Source organism: Sus scrofa, chromosome X (genome assembly GCF_000003025.6).
Source record: "Sus scrofa isolate TJ Tabasco breed Duroc chromosome X, Sscrofa11.1, whole genome shotgun sequence".
NCBI classification, from domain to species: domain Eukaryota; kingdom Metazoa; phylum Chordata; class Mammalia; order Artiodactyla; family Suidae; genus Sus; species Sus scrofa.
This window is the reverse complement of record NC_010461.5, coordinates 98,976,833-98,989,513: the sequence shown is the minus strand read 5'-3', so window position 1 is coordinate 98,989,513 and position 12,681 is coordinate 98,976,833. Positions and strand designations below refer to the sequence as shown.

General features: G+C 41.9%; 1 protein-coding gene across 1 annotated transcript; it reads left to right on the top strand.

Moving 5' to 3' along the window:
• On the top strand, window positions 4,774-10,878 carry LOC102165589 (cancer/testis antigen 47A-like). The gene has a single exon (XM_021079920.1). It carries the CDS (start codon window positions 9,473-9,475, stop codon window positions 10,379-10,381), a length of 909 nt encoding a protein of 302 aa, XP_020935579.1. The 5' UTR covers window positions 4,774-9,472; the 3' UTR covers window positions 10,382-10,878.

Sequence of the window (12,681 nt, the reverse complement as noted above, 5' to 3'; positions counted from 1 at the left end):
TTGTTCTTTGAGGAAAGGATGAGCAGAGCTTCAACTCCATTTCTAATGTTTCATTTCTTAAACTAGAGGGAGATTACCTGGGCACTGAGGAGGTTCGTGTTAGTGTTTGTATTAATGTTGCTATAGTTGGGGAGATCCCGTTGTGGCTCAGTGGTAACAGAACCCAACTAGTCTCCATAAGGATGCAGGTTCGATCCCAGGCCTCACTCAGTGGGTTAAGGATCCAGCATTGCCGTGAGCTGTGGTGTAGGTCGCAGATGTGACTTGGATCCTTCAGTGCTGTGGCTGTGCTGTAAGCAGGCAGCTGAGGGTCCAATTTAACTCCTACCCTGGGAACTTCCATATGCCGCACCTGCAGCCCTAAAAAGAAAATATATAGTCATATATATATGACTTTAAGTAGTAAATAGTCCTAAACTCTAGACTCTACATGAGAAAGTGGGTGCAAAGGTAGTTGATCAGAGAAAGGGAGTTTGAGAAGGCCCTGTTTCTCCAATTAGTTAAGGTTACTTAGATACGTAATCCAAATGCCATTAATGACTTTTCCCCCATATGTTGTAACAGCATACTTCCCAATCTGTTTCGTATAAGCCTCCTTATATCTTAAGCTCTTCACATTTGGAACCTCAAAGGGTCTTATTATCTTTCTGTCTTAAAGAACCAAGTACCTCCAGAGACAAGGTGACCTGAGATAAAGCTATGAAAATGAAACAAAACTTGCATCCCTAGTTCTTCTGCCTCTTTTCCCAGTGCCCTCCTCTTCATTCTCAGGCAGTGGCTTCTGCCCCATCCCCAACTCCATTATCGCCAGGCACTAGAACAGGGTCACCCACTGCCGCTCCCCATATAGACCTCCCTTTCCCTGGGAGCACCCCATGCCCCAGATCTTTCCTCCATTACATTACTCATGCCTTCTCTCAAATTTTCTGTTCCATTTCAAGACCCTGCCTTGAAGTAATACTTTCAGGTTGGTTGTGATACCACGTTAACTTACAAGGTACTTATCTCTGAAAGATTCTATAAAATGATGCTAGGATGAGCCATATCAGACCCTATGGCAAAGCAGGAGGAGAAAATGTTAGACAATTTGAACTTATATGCAGAGACAGCAAGTTGCCTAACATGTAACCTCTCTCATCTGCCCAAGTTGCAATTTAGAGTAAGTTAAGAACAAAGCAAACAAATATTAACACTGGTGCAACTCCCTGAAATCGTATATATACTTTCAATTGCCAAATTAAAAGACACTTTTGTCTACGAAGTTGCCCCCCTCAATCTAAAGATAGTTTTACCTTCTGGCAATGTGAGATGTATTGGTATCTAGAGAAATCAATACTTTACAGAAATTCAAGGCTCAACTCCAATCTCACCCATTGAGGGCTCTCCAAATTCATAAATGTGATCCTACAATATAATAACATTTGGTTTTATACTATGTACAATTAACCAATATAGAGAAGCAAGTTGTTTATAGTCATGTAATAAATGTTTGAGTATTTACTCTGTTCCAAGCACTGTTCTAGGTGTTTAGGGGACACATGAGTAAAGAAAACATACAATAAGCCATGACTTTGTGGCATTTAACTCTTGGTGGTAGTTGAGGAGGCAGAGGAGTGGGGATAGGGATAATAAAAACAAAGATTAAAATTTGTTAAATGGGAAAAGTTCGAAGCTGTGAAGGAAATAGACGGGGTGGTGATATGAGAGTGATTGGAGTGACAGTAGGTGACAGCTTTAGTTAGAGTAGTCAGGGACCATCCCCTGTGAGTGCTCTTTGACTAAAACCTGAATTCTGAGGAGGAGGTAGCCATGGGACAATTTGGGAGGAAGAGTCCCATGAAAACAACTAAGAACATAAAAAAGGGGGAGAGGGACATTTCTTCCATATAGGGGGCAAGCATTTACTGACAGAGGGTGGGCAAGAGGACTACATTAAAATTTTGCTTCCTCTGAAAAAAACTGCATGCTAAGAAAGTGAGGAGACCCTGACAAACCTCACTAATAACCCTTAATTCTGATAAAGTTTGTTGTATATTATCATGTTAAATATTCACAAACACCCTGAGGGGTGGTTACTATTATCTTTTTTTTTGTCTTTTTTAAAAATGATTTTTATTTTTTCCATTATACTTGGTTTATAGTATTCTGTCAATTTCTACTGTACAGCAAAGTGACCCAGTCACACACACATACATATATACATTATTTTTCTCACATTATTCCCCATCATAAGTGACTAGATATAGTTCCCAGTGCTATAAGCAAGATCTCATTGCTTATCCACTCCAAATGCAATAGTTTGCTTTGCATCTATTAACCCCAGATTCCCAGTCCATCCCACTCCCTCTCCCCCTTGACAACTACAAGTCTGTTTTCCAAGTCCAAGAGTTTTTTTTCTGTGGAAAGGTTCACTTGTGCCCTATATTAGATTCCAGTTATAAGTGATATCATATGGTATTTGTCTTGCTCTTTCTGACTTACTTCACTCAGTATGAGAGTCTCTAGTTCCGTCCATGTTGATGCAAATGGCATTCTTTTGTTCCTTTTTATGGCTGAGTAGTATTCCATTGTGTATATATACCACATCTTAATCCATTCATCTGTCAATGGACATTTAGGTAGTTTCATGTCTTAGCTATCGTGGATAGTGCTGCAATGAACATATGGGTACACGTACCTTTTTCAAGCAAAGTTTTGTCCTGATATATGCCCAAGAGTGGGATTGCTGGGTCATAAGGTAGTTCTGTAGTTAGTTTCCCATACTGTTTTCCACAGTAGTTGTACCAATTTAAATTCCCAACAGTGCAGGAGGGTACCCTTTTCTCCACACCCTCTCAAGCTTTTGTTATTTGTTAACTTGCTAACAATGGCCATTCTGACTGGTGTGAGGCGGTACCTCATGATAGTTTTCATCTGATTTCTCTAATAATTAGTGATGTTGAGCATTTTTTCATGTCTCTGTTGGCCATCTGTATATCTTCTTTTGAGAAATGTCTATTCAGGTCTTTAGGTGAAAGACTCATATGCTGAGACTATAAAACATTAATTAAGGAATTAAAGAGGATTCAAAGAAATGGAAAGGTATTCCATGCGCCTGGGTTGGAAGACGTAATACTGTAAAAATGGCCATACTACCCAAAGTAATCTACAGATTCAATGCAATCCTTATCAAGTTACCCATGACATTTTTCACAGAACTACAACAAACAGTCCAAAAATTTATATGGAACAACAAAAGACCCAGAATTGCCAAAGCAATCCTGAGGAACAAAAACCAAGCAGGAGGCATAACTCTCCCAGACTTCAGGCAATATTACAGAGCCACAGTAATCAAGACTGTGTGGTACTGGTACCAAAACAGATATACAGACCAATGGAACACAATAGAGAACCCAGAAATAAACCCAGGCACCTATGGTCAATTAACCTTCGACAAAGGAGGCAAGAATATAAAATGGGGAAAAAAACAGTCTTTTTAGCAAATGGTGCTGGGAAAACTGGACAGCTGCATGTAAATCAATGAAACTAGAACACACCCTCACACCATGCACAAAAATAAACTCAAAATGGCTTAAAGACTTAAATGTAAGATAAGACACCATCAAACTCCTGGAAGATAACATAGGCAAAACATTCTCTGACATCAACCTTACAAATGTTTTCTCAAGTCAGTCTCCCAAAGCAACAGAAATAAAAGCAAAAATAAACCAATGGGACCTAATCAAACTGAAAAGCTTTTGCACAGCAAAGGAAACCCAAAAGAAAACAAAAAGACAACTTTCAGAATGGGAGAAAATAGTTTCAAATGATGCAACTGACAAAGGCTTAATCTCTAAAATATGCAAAGAACTTATACAACTCAACAGCAAAAAAGCCAACAAACCAATGGAAAAATGGGCCAAAGACCTGAATAGACATTTCTCCGAAGAAGACATACAGATGGCCAACAGACACATGAAAAAATGCTCCACATTCCTGATTATTAGAGAAATGCAAATCAAAACTACCGTGAGGTACCACCTCACACCAGTCAGAATGGCCATCATTAATAAATCCACAAATAACAACTGCTGGAGGGGCTGTGGAGAAAAGGGAACCCTCCTGCACTATTGATGGGAATGTAAATTGGTACAATCAGTATGGAAAACAGTATGGAGGTACCTTAGTAAACTATACGTAGAACTACCATATGACCCAGCAGTCCCACTCTTGGGCATATATCTGGATAAAACTTTCCTTGAAAAAGACACATGAACCCACATGTTCATTGCAGCACTATTCACAATAGCCAAGACATGGAAACAACCTAAATGTCCATCAACAGAACAATTGGATTAGCAAGATGTGGTATATATACACAATGGAATACTACTCAGCCATAAAAAGGAACAAAAGAATGCCATCTGCAGCAACATGGATGGAACTAGAGACTCTCATACTGAGTGAAGTAAGTCAGAAAGAGCAAGACAAATACCATATGATATCACTTATACTGGAATCTAATATAGGGCACACATGAACCTTTCCACAGAAAAGAAAATCATGGACATGGAGAACAGACTTGTGGTTGCCAAGAGGGAAGGGAAAGGAGTAGGAGGGACTGGGAATTTGGGGTTAATAGATGCAAACTATAGCCTTTGGAATGGATAAGCAATACGAACCTGCTGTATAGCACTGGGAACTATGTCTGGTCACTTGTGATGGAGTATGATAATGTGAGAAAAAAGAATGTATACATATATGTGTGACTGGGTCACCTTGCTGTGTAGAAGAAAATTGACAGAACACTATAAATCAGCTATAATGGAAAAAATAAAAATCATTATAGTTAAAAAAAAAAGAATTGTAGTTTCTTACCAACCTGGAAAAAGAAAACCATGTACTAAATAGCAGAGTGATTATTTCTGGGTAGTGAAATTAAGGGTGCTTTTTATTTTCTTAATTCAAGTTCTGCTCCTTACTGGCTGTGTCTCCTTGGGAACATTGCTAAACCTCTCAGTGTTTTGGTTTCCTTATTTTCAAAAGATGGGTAATAATAGTACTCACATCATACAGTTGTTGCAAGGAGTAAATAAAATAATCTATGCAAGTGTTTAAAATAGTGCCCAACCTACAAGTACTTAATAAATGCTAATGATCATTACCTCAATATCATTTTAATTTGCATTGAGTGTGAGCATATGTCCATATGTTCAAAAGCCATTTGTCCATATGTTTAAAAACCATATGTATTTATCTATGATTTATCTACCCAAGTCCCTTGCTTATTTTTCAATTGGCTTATTTTCTTATTGATTTGTATGCACAAGATATACATGATTTTTGATTCCTTGTTTTGGCCTGTTTTATCATCTGTTGGACAAAGAATATATCTTATTTTTACAGAGAGAAAAGTGTGGATACTAAAACTTGCTGGAAAACCTTGGAGGGCCTTAGCAGACTTTTTCCTTGACTTTACTTGTTCCTAAATACACCACAAACTCATCTGCTAACTCTACCACCATCTCAATGGTTGTTTCTTTGGGAGGCCAACCTACTTTTAAGGACAAAGGGCAAATTCCATACTGAAGCATTCATGGCCCCAATCTGCTTTAAATTCCCACCTGCCACTCTTCCCAATACTCCAACCATTTAATTTCCTGGGTAGGTACACACCCACATACCTCTGCTTTCTTTACCTGTTGTAACCTCTGCCCCCCTTTTCATTGCCAGTTGAAATCTTCATTTCAGGATCCCCTCCTGAGCACTTTCCCAGATACCAGTCCAACTCCTTCATCTCTCTTCCTCCAACCCACCCCTGCGCCAGCTAATCATTCACTCTCCCATGCTTCCAAAGAACTTTGTTCTCAGCCCTGCTAGAGCACTTGACACCTTGTGTCATCATTGTCCAAGTGTTTGTCTAACACTCCAGACTATGAACTAGGACAAGCCATAGGTCTTAGGTACCTGTGAGTCCCTAAACCTTAACACAATTCCAAGCACACTGTACTCAGTGACATGTACTCGGTGCTTGATATGTACTTAGTGAAGGTTTGAATGACCAGGGTCTGGAGCGTTTGTCCTCTAGCTTCAAGTGCACAGCCCAGTTTTTCATGATGTAAAGAAAAACACTTACATGACTTTTGTTCTGTAACATGCTATTTCCTCCAAAGTAAATAATCATCACTTTCCTATTGAAAGTTCTGAAAAAAAAGAATGGATGGAGACATGAAGGAGGTAAAGAAAGCAGAAATACTCATAGGAAAAAAAAAAAAAAAACATCTACCTGGGAGTATGTGCTTCTGCTAAGGAAGAGTGGAGGCAGCCCTATCATAGTGTGCAATAGATTGGCACCCTCCTCACCACAGGACTTCCGTCACATCACCCAGGTCTGCCCTCTGGCCAGAAGCAACATCTGCTTCCTTTCCCTACCTCAAGGCTCAGGCTTTTCTTACAGCCAGGGACTCTATAGGGTTACGAGCACATTTTAATAGGGGCCATATGGAGATAACATCCTGCCTTTACTGTCCTCATTCAGGGCATGTTGCCATCTTTTCAGTCCAAGTCCTCCCTCCTCCAGGAAGCCTTTTCGGAAAAAAAGCCCAATTATGATGCCTCCTGACTCACTTGGTTGAGTCAATCTATTACAGTGTAAAGACAGAAATGATTTACATTGTCAGTGTCCTCTAGCCAAAGATCACAGGAACATGCCTGTAGTTGAGTAAGTTGGGTTTATTATTCATTACAGTGAGGGAGAACACACACCATGGGGGAACCATGTGATGTCTCAATAACAAGTGTCAGAGAATCTATTATATCAGTTGGGGGTTGGCTGAGTTATTTGGGGGAAGTTTTCAAGGAAACAGGGGTTTGCTATAGACTAGATGACTTTAGATAGCTGGGGTAATGCTGTGATCTGTATTTGAATAAATCTTATCTATAGGGAGAGGAAACTAGAACCGGGACAAAGCTGTAATTGGTAAAAAAAAAAAAAAAAGTGGTAGATCCTCATTTTAACCAAGAGAGGAGGATGTTTAGTAATGTGAGACCTTGTTTTTGTTCCTATGTAAACAAATTTAAAGTGGCCTTGTTTTGTATACTTTCATCATGGGCTCAGAGTGACCCATGTCTGATGCTGGTGTTCTATGACATTGTTCATGTCCAATAGGAAAATAAGATGACCTAGCCGTGAGTGCTAGTCCAGCTCTGAATGTCAAGGCTGCTGTTTTTTGTTTTTTCATTCTCAACATGCAGTCTTTTCTCCCAAATAGACAGTTACCAGAGATGATGGCACTTGCATCTCCATCCTTGGCAAAGTCCTACCTGAGGCATTATATGTTGGTGCTTAGTAAATACTTGCTGATTGACTAAGGATAGGGAAGTCTAGTCTGGGACTTTGAGAGGCCCTCAACTCATGGCTATTTACATTGTGCCTGATTAATGAAAATTTAGCTATCAAGTTTCTCCTGAAGCTGCATGCATAAGGTCTGTTTCAACTTTAAATTAAAGGTCAGGAGGTTGGTCCTAGACCTGGCTCTTCCATTAAGTGACGTGACCTTGGGGAAGCCAGTTAGCAGCTCTAGGTCTTTAGAGAAAGCATTTTAAAAACAGTCCTCGATTCAATATTTAAAGGCCTTTCCAGCTCTGAAATTTTGGAAGAATGTGTGCTTTTCTTGCATCTCTTCTACTTTTATAGAAAGTGCTAAAGGGCTACATATTATGGGGGGCATTACATAACAAATAGTGTTATAGGTGAGCTGTGTAAAATCAACTGGGATTTTAATCTTAACACTATTTGTCACTAGTAATTTCAAGTGGATTAAGGAGTTAAATGTAAACACTCAGAAGACCTCCAAAAAGAAGAAAGTGTAGAGTATATCTCTGGATGAGAAAATATTTCCAAACTTACAATGTTAAAGCCATGAAAAAGAAATTATTATTAGATTTTGCAACATAAGAATGAAAGCTAATACCTAGAAATACTAACCAACTTAGAAGACAAAAGTCAGACTAGGAAAACATTTTCAACTATTTGCTGAAATATCCTGATATAATCCCATCTCATTCCATCTACCTAATTCAAATCTTGACTAAATGCAGAGTATGAACTCCAATTATATAGATGATAAAACTGAGGCGTAGAAATGATAAGTAACTGTTCTGAGATCACATGGGGCCAGGGCAGGTTGGAGAAGGGATGTTAAAATCTACTCTAGACCTCAGATTGGGATTCTGCCTCATCTTTGTTGTCTTTATAGTGAGGATTATGGATTAGAGATTTTTGACATTGCTTTCCAAAGTTAAACAAATGCCTTCCAAATTTAAACCAGTGATGATACCATGCTCCATGCTTGAGGTGAAACCACAGGAAGAATAAAAACATTGAAATTTGGTTGGTTTTGTAATAGGAAAAAAAAATCTCCCCTTACCATCATAGATTAGTACTACTTTTACTAAATATAATACCTAGATATTATTTGCTGTTTTTTCAAAAAACATTTTTAGTGTTACAAAACTTTTTAAAGAATGAGTATAAAATAGCAGTTAATTTCTCCATAATTTTCAGAATTAGTTACATTTGAGGTTTTGATTAAACAGATCTTGAAATCAATAAAAAGGCTCAGACTGTTGCCTCAGAAACATCCTAGGAAGCCTGCCCTTTTAATGTCTGACAGACTGTCATGCTTAGCTCTTAGGAGATGATCTGGCCCTTTAAAAGAACGCTCTCTTTATTAAATCTTTGGAGGCTTTATGGGAATTTGTCCAGGTTCACTATACACCTTATAGCTCCTGACGTTTATTACTTCAACATTCAGTTCTGACTGCACCCGTTTCAATCTTGTCTATTCTTTCCCAAGTATCCTTAGCCAAATTAAATCATCCAAATTCTTCTCTTGAGAGGTTTTTACTACCGTTAATGTCTGAGCTATACAACCTTTATGACCCCGTCCCTATTCACATGACCCATTACCAGGTGGAAATTGGGGAGCCCCTCACAGTCAACATGGCCCAGGGTGCCTTCAGAAACAGTTTTTCAGAAAATCGCGAAATCGAAAGGACAAGAGCCTTTTAGAACCTTTAAAGACCTGAACAAAACATAGAGAACCCTAAGGTGTCAAAGAACCAGGAGTTGACCGTGAGTAACCCTAGAACCGTTGGGCCCTGGTTATCCATTGGACCCAGGGTATGTCAATCCTCACTTCTCAGCAAATGAGCTTGGACCTCGTGACGAGGGGGCGTGGCCCTTTGTCTACTCTTCTGGCCCGCCCCCACCTGTGGCCTGGCCATCTGCTGTCTGGTGCCCAGCCTCCCTGGGCCCTCCCTGTGTCAGCCTCCTGCCACCTGTGGTGGGGACTCCTCTTTTGGCCCTTCACCCGCCACCCGCTGCCCACAGCTTCCCCTCAGGGCAGCTACCTGGGTGGCCACCACCTTCGCCTGTCCCCACAGGCGATCGGCAGGCTCCCTGTTGACGTCGAGGTAACTGCCTGGTGCCATGTCGGCCGCGAGAGATGGAGACCCGGCCTTGAGCGCGGCGGGGGAGGCCAGAACCAGCGATGAGGTGGAGCGCGACACCGGGCCCAGTGGGGGCGACACGGCCCCGGGCCCTGGGGCGGCGGGAGTCGCGGGGGCGGAGGGAGGCCCAGGGGCGGTGGCCCTGGAGGGCGGGAGCGCTGAGGAGGACTCGGACATCGGGCCGGCCGAGGAGGAGGGGGAGGGGGAGGGAGAGGAGGGTCTGGACGTGGCCGTGGACGCGCACCAGTTCCCCATGGCGGGCTTCCGCATCATGTTTCTGGATCTGGTGCACTCCCTGCTGCACCGCATCTACTACAACGACCACATCCTCATCCGGCCTCGCGGCGGCCGCGTGACAGTGCACCCTCGGCCTCGCTCGCCTGGCAGAATGGCCCTGGAGCTCCAGGGGCCCGAGAGGCCGGAAGAGGGGCCCACGGAGGCCGAGGCCACGGAGGAGGCGGAGGAGGAGGCCTCAGCCTGGGAGGCCGCCGAGGAAGAGCTGGCCGAAGAGGCCCAGGACACGGCCAGCGTGTGGCAGCTGGCCATGGCGGCCCCTGACCCTGACGGTGAGCGGCGGGTGAAGGGCCAAAAGAGGAGTCCCCACCACAGATGGCGTCCCCTGCCGCCGACGGTGAGCGGCCGGCGGAGCCTGTGGGAACTGAAGGCCACAGGGGCCCAGGGGGAGCCCAGCCCCCTAAGGGCCTTCACGGGTTCGGGGAACCTGCTGCCCTCTGCCAGCCCCGTCAGGGTTCCGAGATTATCCGTGCCACTCATGAGCCCACAGGTCAATGTCAGTGGAGGTGGGTGTTCGGGAGGGAGCTTAGGAGGAAGCGAAGAAAAAGGAACCCATGCTGGGTTCGTGGCTTTAAAAAAATATCGGGAGTCTTAGAGTTGACCCCAAAACATGAGGAACTATGCGGGAGCCCCTGGTAAACGTGAAACATTCAGGGGATTGAGGAACTAATGAGCTGCACCATAGAATTTGTCTTCAAGGCAAAATATTTTTGCAAGAAAGTTCTGACCAAAACATACAGAGTGCATCAGACCCAGACAATTTGCTGCTTCTCTGAAGGGCCAGAAGTCATCAGCTGCACAGGGTGGCAGATTTACTGCAAAAAGAGAAATAATGTCACTGAAAACCATCAAGCAGCAGAAAAGTGAGGGCCAGGGAAGTGTTGTATCAGTGGGAAGGAGGGTGCCCAGCTACTCTTTCCTGGGCTGCTCCCATCCTCCTGCTTCTGAGGGTAGACTACTGGGTATCACTACTTGATGAATAGGGATTTTTCGTCCTGTGTCTGGTCTCAAAATCTGTATTCTTCTTCTTCACCCAAGAAACAACAAAATATCAGAATGGGAAATCCAATGAAGAGGCCCAAGGTGCTGAATCTGAAACAGAAAAAGGGAAGTTTAACAAAAACCAAGAAGAACCCGAAAAGAATCTGGGCCCAGCCGAGGGCAGGCCGTGAAGACCCAGGTATCTGTGTATAACTTTGAAAATCACCCAGCTGTTCCTGGCATCTACCAGTTTGGGGCTTTTGGCTTTTTAATTCTCCCAGTAAACTAAGAAAAAGTTTAAAACTAGTTTAACGATTCAATTTTGCCTGCTCAGAATGTTAATAAAATGCATTATGTACTGAAATACACTTCATGTCTACTCATTTGTTCTTGTGAGGTCTTTCATCTTCTACCTGTAAGACTACTAACAAGTTGTAAATGTATCAGTACCTCAAACCAGCATTTGTTTAGAAAACAGTTTCTAGAAGCAGCAGTGAAAGTACTGATGGGGCCTTCATTACCTGGCTACAGAAGTGCAGTCTCCTGTACTAAGAGAACACCTTTTAGAATGTGACACTTACAAATAGTAGAAAGCTAAGAATTTCGAGTAGGATCACATTTAGTGATACCTAAACATTTGTTCAGTTTAGATTTTTTATGTTATGTGACAGTCAAAATAAAAGAAACTTAGTCATCGTATGCCTATTGTTTACCACTGAATTGGTAATGAAGTCTTAAGGCCTATCTTGTCTTTGAGCATATTTAAATAACATTTTCTCTTCCTGCATTTTCACAGGTGTATTTCATAATAACAGCCGCCTTCTCATATACTAGATATGGAAACCGAGGGTCTAGGAGGGTGAGGGAGTATCATTTGTGCCATGGGCACAGGCTTTTAAGGTGGAGAAATTAATTTAAATCCCAGAATGGCCTCTCAAGGGGGAAAAAATATTTATGGTGTTAGGCAAGAGGGAGACAAGGTTGTTATGATCACATGATTGAAGCCATTGGTTGTACAAGCACCCAGAATCCAAGGTGCAAGAGGAAAACGTGTTATTCTTCTCTAGTAGTTGAGCTATAGCGCTCCAGTGCAGCAGGTGTGTACATGAGGCTAACCGTTTTCTTAGATTTAGAAAGTCCCCGGTGCGGGTTAATGCTGTATAATTGTGAATTTTTTCTCATTTCATCCTGCAGTTGAGAGGAATAGGAAGAAGATAGAGCAAGAAGAAAAGATCTGTTGCTCCCGACTTTTGCATTTATCATTTTTCAGAAGCCCATGAGAATTTTATTAACATGATTCCATTTCCAAAATTCAACACCCCAAAAAGCAATATCCACTCATGTATGACTTCCCTCTTTTACAGATGTATTTCATAGCATTTGTTCTAGTTAAAAGTAGGTTTTAAATTAATAAACTGAAATACAGGCAGTTTTTTTTTCCCACTGTACAGCAAGGAGATCAAGTTATCCTTACATGTATACATTACATTTTTTTCCCCACCCTTTGTTCTGTTGCAACATGAGTATCTAGACAAAGTTCTCAATGCTACTCAGCAGGATCTCCTTGTAAATCATTTCTCAGTTGTATCTGATAACCCCAAGCTCCTGATCCCTCCCACTCCCTCCCTCTCCTGTCGGGCAGCCACAAGTCTCTTCTCCAAGTCCACGATTTTCTTTTCTGAGATGTTCATTTGTGCTGGATACTAGATTCCAGTTATAAGTGATATCATATGGTATTTGTCTTTCTGGGTCATTTCACTCAGTATGGGTCTCTAGTTCCATCCATGTTGCTGCAAATGGCATTATGTCATTCTTTTTTATGGCTGAGTAGTATTCCATTGTGTATATATACCACTTCTTCTTAATCCAATCATCTGTTGATGGACATTTGGGTTGTTTCCATGTCCTGGCTAT

Excerpts from the sequence above, each read along its gene's own strand:
- LOC102165589 (XM_021079920.1), top strand. The coding sequence starts at position 9,473 with ATGTCGGCCGCGAGAGATGGAGACCCGGCCTTGAGCGCGGCGGGGGAG.